This window comes from Centroberyx affinis, unplaced genomic scaffold (assembly GCF_046629955.1).
Source record: "Centroberyx affinis isolate AG114_WGS23_722 - 3 ecotype Tasmania unplaced genomic scaffold, CSIRO-AGI_Caff_v1 ptg002539l_1, whole genome shotgun sequence".
Lineage (NCBI taxonomy): Eukaryota > Metazoa > Chordata > Actinopteri > Beryciformes > Berycidae > Centroberyx > Centroberyx affinis.
In genome coordinates this window covers 32,320-45,398 of record NW_027280756.1, presented here as the reverse complement: position 1 = coordinate 45,398, position 13,079 = coordinate 32,320, and the positions used below count along the sequence as shown (strand labels likewise).

The following is a 13,079-nucleotide window of genomic DNA, read 5'->3' as shown; positions in this document are numbered from 1 at the left end:
GGACTGTCAAGATGATGTCTGTAAAGCCATGTGTAAATTGATTAATGTGGCGCGCTAGTACAGTTATAATATTCTTTCTGAGGCTTTCAATATGGGTTGGACTAGCACCTATGACCAATCACTTACCTCTTTGTTTTATTTCCCCACTCTGCAACACCAAAGTGGAAGTTGGCAGAGTGGTTAAGCTCAGGTCTTTGGACCACAAGGTTGTGAGTTCAAGTCCTGTGTGTAATGTGAAGTTTCATGAAAAGTAAATCAACACTAAATTACTTAGTGTAGACAACTCTCTAAACTCAAAGCAGGTGTTTGACATCATCTATCAAAGGCAAAATACTTGATTTGGTATCACTGATTGGGGTTTGGTCAGAAGTGCCAAATGCTTTGAAGTTTCAACCCATATAGCAGTGCAGCAGCAATTTAGTACTGATTTATTATAACGTTGTATGTGGTCAAGTGATTAACAATGTCAGTCATAGGCTGCAGTATCACAATACTTCTCCCTTTAGTTATTTTCTCCACATTAAAATCATAACAGGAGTTTGGCTCAGTGAGGCATCAGCCTCTCATGTGGAAGATCGTGGGTTCAATTCCAGGATCGTCCTAGCCTGGTTCCAGACTCCTGAATCGCGTCCCGCCCACTCTTCAGATTTGGTCGAGCGATTCAGAGAGTCTGGTGTTGCTCTATTCAATGGAGATTTCTAGCTCGGAGAAACGATCGAGCCAATCGGCACCTTTGTGGGCGCCACTAAAGTTTGAACCGTTCGTGCAACAGTTTTTCATTTGCTTTTCAGCAGAATAATATTTGTTGAATTCATTCCTTATCCAACACATTGTCTTTGCAAAGACGATATTTTTGTCTAAAATGACCGACATTCCTGGTGAAGTTCGTAAATACAGCCAGCATCAGTGTTAAATAATGTCAGAGTGGCCGGATACGTCTGTGACGAGATTGGTTCAGGGAAAATCCCCACCCTCCCACACAGAAAGCAGCTAACATGGAGGCAATCTCAGACTGAATAATGGAGTGGTAATGAAATGGCCATTCAGTCTGAATGTCAGGCTAGGATTGTCCTTTCTGAAGTCATTAACTGCAAATAACAAGGGTCATGTTTTCCAGTCGAAAGTGAATAACTGGAATAGTGTGTGATGAACAGTATGGTTGCAATTACATGATAAACTTGACAACAGTCACAGGCTAACACAAAATTGGCCGTAACTAATCGAGTGCATGTTCAGACAATAACTTAAAAACCTGAAGAACTTAAGACTGTTCAAGACCAATTTCATGTAAGTCAGCCAAATGCTGGGACTACAATTTAAGATCAACTTTGCATACCATGTAACCATAATGTCCTGGGTTTGAATCTGGCCCAGGCAGGACCTTTGTCACATGTCAACCCCCTCTTTCTCCCCTTCTTCCTGTCTCTCTTCACTGTACTCTCCAATAAAGCAGAAATGCCATAAAAAAAGAACTTGAATACTATAAAATAAAATAATAACTCCTACATTGTGAGTCTGATTGACATGACACTAAGTACACATATCCAGCTGTGTCAGCTTCACAATTTTACTACAGAACCATAGACTGCCGTGGGTTAGGGTTCAACAGTGTGTAAAACCTGCAGTGAAACCTGCCTCACTCTGCCTTAAGCGGCTGCTAACCCACCTGAAACTAGTTCATTAGTCTGGCTTTCAGCGGAGAGTTTTAGTGTCCCATGATGGTCTGAATGCTGTTTCAGAGGCTTTCCCACCCTGACAAGAATAAAACTCTGGGACAAACACTGAATACTTGTCATTTTTTAATGATTTGGCATAAAAATGCTTAAATGTAAAGAAACTGAATAGCAGCACAAAATTTCTTCAATAAGTTAAATCCAAAAATATACTGGCTTTAGTGAAGTCATAGCGGTCAAACCTTTACTGCCACCTTTAACTGCACAGAGCAACAGAAGTTTAATCGGTAACACTTTACAATAAGGGTCACTAAGTTAAGGGTTAACTTATTAACCCTTATTAATGCTTAATAAGGGTTAGTTAATGCTTATTAAGCATTAACTAACCCTTAATTAAGAGTTAACTAATGTGTAATTTACTAATGGTGTTCATGTTAATTAAGGTATTAATTTATACATTATTTAATAGTTTATAAAGATGACTATTAAATAATGTATAAATTAATACCTTAGTTAACATGAACACCATTAGTAAATGATTACCAGACACATTAGTTAACTGTTAATTAGTGACCCTTATTGTAAAGTGTTTTTAATCTTGTTTAAAGTGTTAACATCTTTTTTTTTTCTTTCTTGAAACCAGTTAAGGAAATAAAACAATGGGGTGAGATTTTTCTTGAAACAAGTGCTGTTATCTTCAAAGTAAAAGAAAATACAAATAAAAAGCAAATCACCCCACTTGTTTCAAGATAATAGAAGTGAAAAGTGCAATTTTAAGCTTCAATACAAGATGAGATTACTTGTTAAGACAGACCTTTTTGCAGTGCAGCGTTTTCCTCTTTGCTAAATGGCTGGCGTCTCTACATCAACTGGATCGATTGTGGGGTTAGCCGGTTAGCCACAATGGCTTTGTAAAGTGGATACTTAACAGAGGCTGTAAATAGCCACAGGGAGTCAATTTGTGCCTGTTATGTTTCTCTCTCACCCTCCTTCTCTCATCCCTCCATCCCTCTATCCCTCCATCCCATCTGCCTTAAATAGTTAAACACTCCTCTGGCTGTGCTGTATTTCTTTCTTTAATACTATTACTACTGCTACTACTGCTACTACTACTACTACTAGTGCCACTATTACTACTACTACTACTATTACTGCTACTAGTGCCACTACTACTAGTCCAGCTGCATCTGATCTTGGTGATTAGTTTATATTCTGGTTTTCATGGCGGTCAAGTGTCAAATAACCCCCATGTTAAAACTAAGTGGAATATTGCTTTAAGTTTTGTTCGTTTATTTGACCTCAGTTTTAGTTTGGGGCCCAAAAACTGTTTCTTTTCTATTCTTCTGTATAGCTTATCATTTTGTCTAGTTTTTTTTAATTGCTGCACTGCGTTTCTGCACTGAATGCTGGTAGCCATTATACCCTATAATTAGGGGATTCTATCCAATTACATTCTATGACGTCTCACACAACATACATCCATGAGCACACGCATGCACTGTACAGGATTGTGGAGGGTAAACCCTGCTCAACTCAGTTCACCCACCTTTTTATTCGCACAATAGAGTTTACCCCCATATTTAGGCAGGAATAAATTTTTATTAATTACATTCATAGTACAGGATGCATCATCGGCTACTATTAGTGTCAAAGATGATGATGTATGAAAATCAATTCTTGGAAAAAGCATAAATTAATGCTTAATTAACAACACATGCAGGCCTCTAAAGGTTACAGGCACAGAACTTGAATGGATATAACGGTCTTTCCCATTCAAATTAACATTCCTGGAATGTCAGAGCGGTGGCCATATTTATGTGAACCGTTGGGCTAGCTTCCGTGTAAACTGACTGGTGAGAAGTTCTGCAGCAAGGACCAAAGCAGTGGAAAACTGGCATTGCAGCTGAATTAAGTTGTCAGTTATGCCACCACTAGGTGGTGCTCTTTTACCAGTTGCTGCTGTCTTTTTGTAGGTCAAGAGCTAGCAAGAGAAGCACATCTTTGATAAAGCTACATTAACCTTGTCGCTAACGTTAGCTTTCAGTTAAGTTTTGACAGTTTGCTAAGCACTTGTGCAACAGACCCATGTACACAGTTCTCAAGCAGTGTGACACACTATATGGCCTTAATGTCCAGACTTGCATTGTCACCATAGCAACTAACCGTTGAAATTCCATAGTCGCCATGTTATGCTGTACTAGACAAATTACCATGGCAAACAGTGGAAGGACCGTTCTATCCATTCAAGTTCTGTGGTTACAGTATTACATGTATACAGAACATATATCACATTTATACATGTATACAGGGGTGTTGCTAGGTGTTCTGGGTCCCCTGGCAAACTGTGACACCCTATGGTGTTTAACTAATAGCACCTCCCTTCTCTGAAAACCTAATAACTCCAATTTTGTTTTGTTTTTTCGTGTTTGAAATTAGTCGTAGTGTTTGAATGATTACATGGTCCTCTATGGTTTGAGAAAATTCTACCACCATTGGTGGTTATGAAATCCTTTCAAAAACCCACTGGATAAAATCCAAAATGCATGGAGGTCAGGCTAAAAACAATGTTGTTTTTATTAGTTCCTGAAAAGTTCACACTTTGTGCACACTTTTGCTAAAACCTATGAAGTGGGATGCCTAGTTATTTTCCCTGTCCTCCTTTGGTTGTGCTGCTCTTGGTTTTATCCTTCAGAGCCGTCATGATCTTGGCCAGAGTTCTGGGACTGCCTCCAGACTGAGAGACAGGCAGACAGACAGACAGACAGACAGACAGGCAGGCAGACAGGCAGACAGACAGACAGACAGACAGACAGAAAGAGACAGACAGACAAAAAATTAGACAAAGATAAAAATGGGAAAATGTATAGCAATGACGAGGAAGTGTTTGTCTCGTTTAAAGTTATAATCTGAAACATTTTCATATAAATAAATGTCTGTTCTACTACTCTCTATCCCTGATTGATACACAATAGTGATTCAACCTATATCCAGTTCATGAAAGCTTTTAGATTTGCAGTGCAGTCAATAAACACCAAAGATGGCAAAAAAAAAACTGAGGATCTCACAAATTATCACTTCACTAAATCTCCTTAGATGCACTGTTATTTACAGGGCAATTACAGAGTGGAATTCCATATTTATTCAAATCGCACATGTACAAAATAACTAACACATAACACATAGATAGATGTGGGAAGTAAAAAACTCTTTAGATCCTTTTAATTTGAAGGTATTTTAAAACAGTGGTGTCTCTCCTCACGTACAAATCTCTCTTTGCCCTTAAGTCATGATTGTAGATCTTGTATCTAACAAATATGGATTTATCAAATTAATAATTAATCTGAAAATACCATCAGATTAAAGCAAACAATCTGCACTTTAACCTCACAGTATGTATGATGTCCCATCCAAAGTAATAAAAGTTCAGAGCCAGAACAGCGTGTTGCTGTCCAAATACTTATGAAGCTTGTTGTATATACAGCCTCATTACTGCTTTTTCCAATTATACTTAATTGATTTATAACTTTTAATTTCTTTGTGTTATCCTTGCTTTTTTCAGCATGAATTTCCTGTTTGGTCTGTCCTAACCTGTGCTGGAGGGACTTGTTGCTCTTCCTCGCCTCCTGAAGTTGGAATGTTGTAGAAGATGGAGGTGGGGAAGAGTTGTTGTGGAGAGGTGGAATAGGAAGAATGGGAGAAGATCTCTGTTTAAAAAAAAAAAAAAAGACAAAGTAATGTCATTCTTCCACCCCTCCCTGTTGTTTGTAGCTTGACCACTTGTATTTTGGAGTTTATCCAGTGGGTTTTGAAAGGGTTTCATAAACACAAGAATCATAGAAATTTCTCAACCCATAGAAGAACTATGTATTCCCTCAACTGAAGTTAAAATATGAAAATCACCAAAATTGCCGTTTTTTCCGTGGCAACAGCGATATGCTAACCTGACGCGTCAGATGGTTTGTTACACAGAACCATCTGGGAAGTCGTCCTTGGAAACTGTTTAGAAAAGGGCAGGCACTTTCAAAAAATACTTGGCAGGTGATTGGATGAACCATCTGTCTGTCTATCACGGGCTAACTTCAACCAATCAGATCAACGAACCATATAAACAAACTCTTGCCGAAGCCGGTCGGGAGAAGAGCGAAAACATCTTTTCCATCCAGAAAAGCCTTCAGTGCCGTTCTTTGCTCTTCTTTCAATGAATAAATACTCTCCAGTTCAGAAATAACTGATGTTATAGCAGCATCTACACTAGCCTCTTTAGGAGCCGCCGTTGTTGTGAACGAACAGTCCCTTCTCGCTGTTGCCACACATAAACCACGCCCGTAGCTGCCCTCATAGGACGTTGATTGGTCCGCACCACTGTGGTTCAGCCACAAACGCATAACTTGAAGCCTGGCAAGATGGATTCTCGCGTGATCGTGAGCTTGCGAATCACTTTTGACTAATAATTTCAAATAGCCGAAATAGAGAGAACTAGAAATAACTGCTTCACGGTTGTATGCCTCTGCCAATAAACTTTGTTTTATCATTGTAAGGACAGTCTTTATTTATTGAACATATATAATTAATGTGATTATTAGGTCAACTTAAAGGATTTTGGTGTCTGCAAAAGTAAGTGACAGCACTTCCACCGTTTTTGTAGAATGACCCAAGATCGTTTTCTCAGCTACAGTGGTAAGCAAAGCATTATGATGTCACAGTGAAGTTGACCTTTGAACTTTTGGATATAAAATGTCATCACTTCATAATTTTATCCTATTAGACATTTGTGTGAAATTTTGTCATAATTACCATATGAATTCTTGAGTTATGGCCAAAAACGTCTTTTGTGAGGTCACAGTGACCTTGACCTTTGACCTTTGACCACCAAAATCTAATCAGTTCATCCTTGAGTCCAAGTGGACGTTTGTGCTAAATTTGAAGAAATTCCCTCAAGGTGTTCCTTAGATATCGCGTTCACGAGAATGGGACGGACATACGTATGTACGGACGGACGGACAACCCAAAAACATAATGCCTCCAGCCATGGAGGCATTATTTATGCGGAGGCATAAAAATCATGCCCGGTAAGACAGTAGGGAAAAGAATCCAAATTTAGGAGATGAAGACATTGATTGAGTCAATTGCGGGTCACATTTACTTTGATGTCAATATACTGTATACAACTACAGTCCATGGCTCATACAAAATCAGTGAAATGCGTGAAATGCATCAACCCATTAAAGGAAAACAACAAGTTTTTGGTAGATTGTCCGATTGGTCAACTTAGCCATTAGGTGTTGAGAAAATCATTCATCTGTCCCTGATAGATCATTGGCTCTGGTGCTCTTTGCTAACACTTTAGCAGACACTATGTTGAGTGATAGTAAATGGCAGATACATAGACAGTAGAAAGATAGTAATGCAGCCAAAGGCGTATGAGTTTTTACAGTCTAAGAAAAGGATTTTGCAGCAGGCTCTCTGACCTCGGGTCCTGTGTCGGAGCCGCGGTGCTCGGTGTTTCCTCTTCTTGCTCAGCCTGATGCGATACTTCTGAACCAAACTGTCAAGAGGCCCTTGAGACTGGTAGACACAACGAGAGACAGAGAGACAGACAGACAGAAACAGAGAGAAAGAGAACAACAGTGATTGAGAGAGAGTGTGTGTGAGTGAAAGAGTGCAAGACATACTGTATATGAACAGAGAAAACTCCAAAACTCAAACAAACATCTTCTCTGCCAACAATTGTGCACCGATATTGATCTTTTATTAAGATCAGATCTAGTCCAGTCAGTGTGGTCCACCTCCAATATGATGGATACACTGCAGTTTGTTTGTTTACATATTTATTCTAAATATGTATGGGAATACATATAACCTGAATTCATTCTAGTATGGTATTTGACCAAATTCCACACAAGTATGCATGAATATGTTTAAAGATATTGAATATCGCACAAAATATCTGCTATTGGCAGCTTCAATACAAAAAATATCCTTGATCAACATAAGATCAACTTATGTTGATCAAACCCTACCCACAAAGATATATGAAGAAGAATGTTATACCACCCTTCCAACTGCCCAATAATCTCTCGTAAATACAAACCAAACAACCAACAGCACAGCAATCAACAATAGCCACAATTCTCATCATTCATATGGAGCGAAACTTTACTCTAAGTTATTGTAACTGAAATCTGAACTGTAACTGAGAGAGTAACTGTAACTGTATTAAAAGGTATTGTAACTGAAAGAAAATAATTTGCTAGTGTACACCTTAAAGGATAAGTTTGCCGATTTTGGACCTATAATTTCTCTCTTACATACCTGTAGTATTTGGACCCACAATGAATAACTGGCTTCTGCTATCGGTTGAAACCTGTTGCTAGGCCTCTTGATGCTAACAATGAGTCCTGATGGGGTTTGTCAAAGTATCTCCAAAAAGCCATTTGTAGGCTCCACAGGGGAGTTGAGAGTAAACATGACACAATTCCGCCATTATGCACACTTTCACTAATCAGGAAATCATGGAACTATTTTTCTCTGCTGCAGCCCAGACTGCTGTAGGATGAAAGTGTGTTACTGGCGGCGTGATCTAGTTTTGCGGACGGTCAGGTCAGATTGTAAACAATTGCACATGGAGCTAGGTATAGTTTGGGAGAATTAAGACTATCCACTGACAGGAAATGGTGTGGTAAGTACATCAGTTGGTCGGCATATCATTTTCACAGACTGGCTTTTTTGGAGATATTTTGACAAAACCTGTTTGGACTCATTATTAGCAGCAAGAGCTAAAGCAACAGAGCTCACAGTTTCACCAAAAGTTGACTCTTGAGCCAATATTCTCTGCAGATCCAAGTACTACAGGTATCTAGTAAGAGACAAATTATATATAGGTCCAAAATTGCCAAACTTATCCTTTACGTCACGTGTTTTTGGTGTTTTGTGTGATTTCAACTATCTCCCACACTTAAGATTCCCACAGCACGGTTACAATTCGTTGCATTGTGCCCTCAAATCTTTTTCTGGTAACAATTTACAATAAGGGTACATTAATTAAGGGGTAGTTAATGCTTATATAACCATTATTAAGCATTAACTAACCCTTATTAAGCATTAACTAACCCTTAACTTAGTGTACCCTTATTGTAAAATGTTACCCTTTTTCTTTGAGGTACTGGCTGTGTGGGAGTTGTACCTGTCGGTCAAGGTGGCATTATTTTTGATTATGTACATGGCCATAGGCGGGACACGGCTACAGAGCTAGCCGATTCGACACAATGCAATCACAGTTTTTTCTCTAGTTGAATGAGCAGGCTGTTGTCCATGAGGAGCATGGACCTGCGGCAGCAACCCGTTTCTGTGAGTCAACAGTTGCTACTATTTGCCATTGTTTCCTAAAATCTAACTGCAACTAATACATAAAGCCAGATCTCATCCCATTGGAGTTCAGTTACGATCTTGCAGTTACAATTACTCTGAGAGTGGTTACAATATTTTAAAGTAAAGTTTAGCTCCATACAATCACCTGTAAAGAAATAAATAAATAAATAACCAAGCACAAATTCAGAACAGCTCAACAACTCACCAACCTTAACAGCAGAGAAATCAATGTGTCTGTCAGGCAGCAGAGGAGGGATAAACTCCACAGTGTCGTAAACATTTTTAGTCCTTGGGCCTGTTCAGAGGAATCAAAACATTACCTTTCTGCACTGCACCAAACTATTCTGAGGAATGCATTTTTTTATATTTAGCTGCCACAGAAAAGAAAGAAAATTACAAATACATGTCAGGTGGATAAGAGTAAGAATTTTTTAAGTCATTTGACGTGGGACCTGACCACAAATATATGACCATACCATTTTGCACTTTTCTAAACTCTTCACGGTCTGTTTAGGAGGATCAAATGCTGATCGCTTTGCTGTTATGTATTTTACTGAATTCTACTTGGCCTGTTCAGTAGAATACAATTAAACCTACAGCCAACAATATGTATACCAGTGCTGGGGAAGATGAACGCTCTAAAGTTTACCTGTCCGAGCCTCAGACTTATATAAAACCTTTAAGAAATAACTTTGAATGAGTTGAACGCCTGCTAATGAAGGCTGTATGTGACTGATGACTAAAGACACAATCCTTTTTATCTGCCTGATTTTCCAGGTTTTTACATATGTTGAGCATTAGCACTTCACTCTTGCTTTTCAGTGTGAGTTGAGCACCTCTAGCATCCACTTTCGTTGGACTTGGTGCGATGCAGAATGGCAGAAAGTTCTCATCAGGTCTGCTGCTAACCCACCTAAAACTATTTCATTAGTATAACTTTCAATGGAGAGATTTGTTCTGTGATGGTCGAAATGCTGTTCAGAGGCTTTTCCACCCTGACAAGAATACAATTTTGGGGGAAACACTCATTAAAATGGTTAAATTTATGATATTGAATATTGGAACAAAATGTTAGCTATCGGCAAGATATCCGCTATCAGCTTCAATTCAAAAATCAAGGTATCATCCTTCAAACAAGGGGGTGAAAACTGAAAACGGTGTTTAGACTTACTCATTTCACATGCTTCTGTGTCCACTAATATCTTTGGTAAACCTCTCACTTCCTGACGCCTCACAGTTGTTTGGCTCTCTGCTGTGATGTTCGTATCTGATAGGCCCATATATTCATAAATATGTTCCTCTTCTGTGTCGGCGTGTTTGCATTCAAAAACATCCGGAGGGAGGTCCAGATCTGGTCCAGGGTTTGATTGGACGTACAAACTGGGCTGGGTTGCATCCTCTGCGTCTGACTGGTTCAGAGGTAGGGGAGGGGAGGGGCTCTGTTTGACGGACAGGAACCGTGACCACTCCTCGCCTGACAGAAGATCTTCCACCAGGTTGATTTCACTGCAGAACTTGTCGGAACTAAAGGGGCTGTGCAAGATAGAAGGGGAATTATATTTCACAGTAATAATCTGCAACATTTTCAGATAAATAAATGTCTGTTTTGCTGGTCTGTCACCACTTGCTATAACACAACAGTGATTCCGCCTATATCCAGTTCCAGCTTTTACATTGCCTGTGCTAAACAGCCGGTGTCTGGTAGCTCTTTCCTGGGAAAAAATCTTCTGCTGCACAGGAAGTGATGCGTTGTACGTTTCCGGTTTGTTTGGAATAAACAGAAGAAGAAGAACTGGGTAGTTAGCATGAGCAGTGATAGCCACCATGGCTGAACAGACAAAGAAATGAGCGCCACCTACAGAAACTCAAACTTCAACAGAAAATCCAATGAAAAACATGTCACAGTACTAGACACACTGATTTGATTGACAAGTGATGTCTGAGAAGTGCAGGGCGACCCATTATAATAACCAATTAGCATCAAAGATGTGAAATCAAAATCAAAAGATTAGCACTTTAAATGAGATCTATCAGATTAATTTAAAATCACTTGTGGATTTGTCTAAAATGACTTCAGTACAGAAAGACTGCATTTACACAGGAAAAAAATAAAGATTGAAAAATAAAGATTGAAAATGTATTACTATTAGAATTGCAAAATTATGAGCGAGAAAGAGAGGAGGAGGAGGAAGGAAAAGAGAGGAGGAGAGGATGCGGAGAGAAAACTCGAAGGGGGAGGGAGAGGGAGAGAGAGGGGGATGAGGAGAGGAGGAAATGAACAGAAGGAAGAAGGCAGAAAAGAAAACAGAGATTAAATAATGAGGAATGAGGATGACTAACGCTGATTAAATGTTTTCTGATGGCTGATGGAAACTCCCTCACTTTTCCAAAGAACTGCAGTGACAGTCTGCGATAAGACCAGGATGTGACTGCCCACTGTAAGTGTGTGTGTGAGAGAGAGAGAGAGAGAGAGGGAAAGATAGACAGAGAGAGAGACAAAGAGATGGTTTGTTCACCTCTGAGAAGTTGCATTTCGTCTGCTAACCCTTCTCTCCGTCAGATCAGCATGACTTAGCGTCTCTTTCCTTGCTGATCGGTCAGTGACATCTTCGACCCTCCCTTCCTCGCCCTCTTCTTCTTCTCGCCCGGTCGGAATTTTAAACATCCCCTTGTCACCATCAGCCGCCAAATTATGCCCCATGTGTCGGGACAACTGGATCTCTTTGTGATCTTCTGTCCATTTGACTGCCTCCATCCCCGTCTCTGTCTGTGGAGGGTTGATCGAAGCGGCAGGGGCGTCTCTCGGAAGAATCCCAGGACGGGCATCTCTGCTCGGGCCGTGCTGGCCTCTGCTCCCTGGGTCCTTCGTCTGGGAATGAGGAGCTTGGATCTCAGAGGGCTTGTTAAAGGGTGCAACTCGTCCTCGTCCTTCCCCCGTCCATCCCACCTCCTGACCCATTGAGGATTCGGGGATTGGTCCCGTCGCTACTTCCTCTAGCTGGCAGGAGTTTTCTGTCATCATAGGGGTGGTCAACCCAAAATTGTTGGCATCTCCGTCTCCATTTCCCTTGTCCTCTCCCCTTTCTTCCGTCTCCTCCTCCTCCTCCTCTAGAGGGATCTCTGCTGGAAGGGTAAGTTTACTCACTTCCAAATGTTTTTCGGTCCTCCCAACTTCTTCTCTCGCCCCCTCCTGCTTTTTGCTCTCGCTCCCCACCGTTGCTTTGTCCCTCCTCTCCTCTTCCTCCTGTGTCCTCCCCTCCTTTTCCTCTTCTGTCTCAGCCCTCGTTCGGACGAAGAGGTGCAGAGGTTTCGGAGGCGGTTTCGGAGGCAGCTGTGGTGGCAACGCGGGTTCTGCGTTTGATGGAGCTGCAAATACACAGCTTCCATCACCTGCCGCCAGGTCAGGTTCTTCTCTAGGCCTGGGGTCCCAGCATAGACTCTCGACTTTAACTCCGCCCAATACAGGAGACCTCTGCCTCTGTTTTGGAGGTAGCTTTGGAGGAAGTTTTGGAGATGGTTTTGGAGGCGGTTGTGGCGGCAACGTGGGTTCTGCATGTGATAGAGCTGCAAATACACAGCTTCCATCACCTGCCGCCATGTCAGGTTCTTCTCTAGGCCTGGGGTCCCAGCATTGACTCTTGCCATTGACTCTTGTCTCTTTCCCAGGTGCTGTCAAGCCTGGGTCCTGGCCTAAAGTCGTCCCCAATATGGGAGAGTTCTGCCTGGGAAAAGAAGACACATCCCCTTTCCCTGGACCTGTAGGCCATGATTCCAAGCCGGGGCCCTTGCCTAAAGCTTTCCCCAATTTGGGAGACCTGTGCTGGGGCTTGGGAGGTACGGGGGGAGGAATGTGCCGGGCGTCCCCCAAGGAAGGAGGCGCCAGTGGTTTCCCGCTGTCCCATTTAGGAACGACAACAGCAGAGTAGCCATTCAATTCCCCCGTGGTGGGGATCTCTAGATCTGGATCTGACGTGGTAATACTGCAATTCACATCTCGGTCTTCCAAGTCCTTCTCAGGCGACATGACATCTGTGTTCT

The 13,079-nt window shown here is 41.1% G+C and overlaps 1 protein-coding gene across 1 annotated transcript; it reads right to left on the bottom strand.

Moving 5' to 3' along the window:
• Nucleotides 1-2,265: 2,265 nt before the first annotated feature.
• Nucleotides 2,266-12,350, bottom strand: LOC139656794 (uncharacterized). Its single transcript, XM_071534419.1, has 6 exons — nt 11,558-12,350; nt 10,213-10,574; nt 9,251-9,336; nt 7,142-7,238; nt 5,262-5,377; nt 2,266-4,407 (listed from the first exon to the last, which is right to left on the bottom strand). Exons 1-6 carry the CDS (start codon nt 12,061-12,063, stop codon nt 4,315-4,317), a joined length of 1,260 nt encoding a protein of 419 aa, XP_071390520.1. The 5' UTR covers nt 12,064-12,350; the 3' UTR covers nt 2,266-4,314.
• Between the last annotated feature and the right edge of the window lie 729 nt (nt 12,351-13,079).

Excerpts from the sequence above, each read along its gene's own strand:
- LOC139656794 (XM_071534419.1), bottom strand. The coding sequence starts at position 12,063 with ATGATGACAGAAAACTCCTGCCAGCTAGAGGAAGTAGCGACGGGACCA. Across the intron at positions 7,239-9,250 it reads TTGATTTCTCTGCTGTTAAG|TCTCAAGGGCCTCTTGACAG; the intron begins GTTGGTGAGTTG and ends TGTGTCTACCAG. Across the intron at positions 4,408-5,261 it reads AACAAGTCCCTCCAGCACAG|TCTGGAGGCAGTCCCAGAAC; the intron begins GTTAGGACAGAC and ends CCTGTCTCTCAG.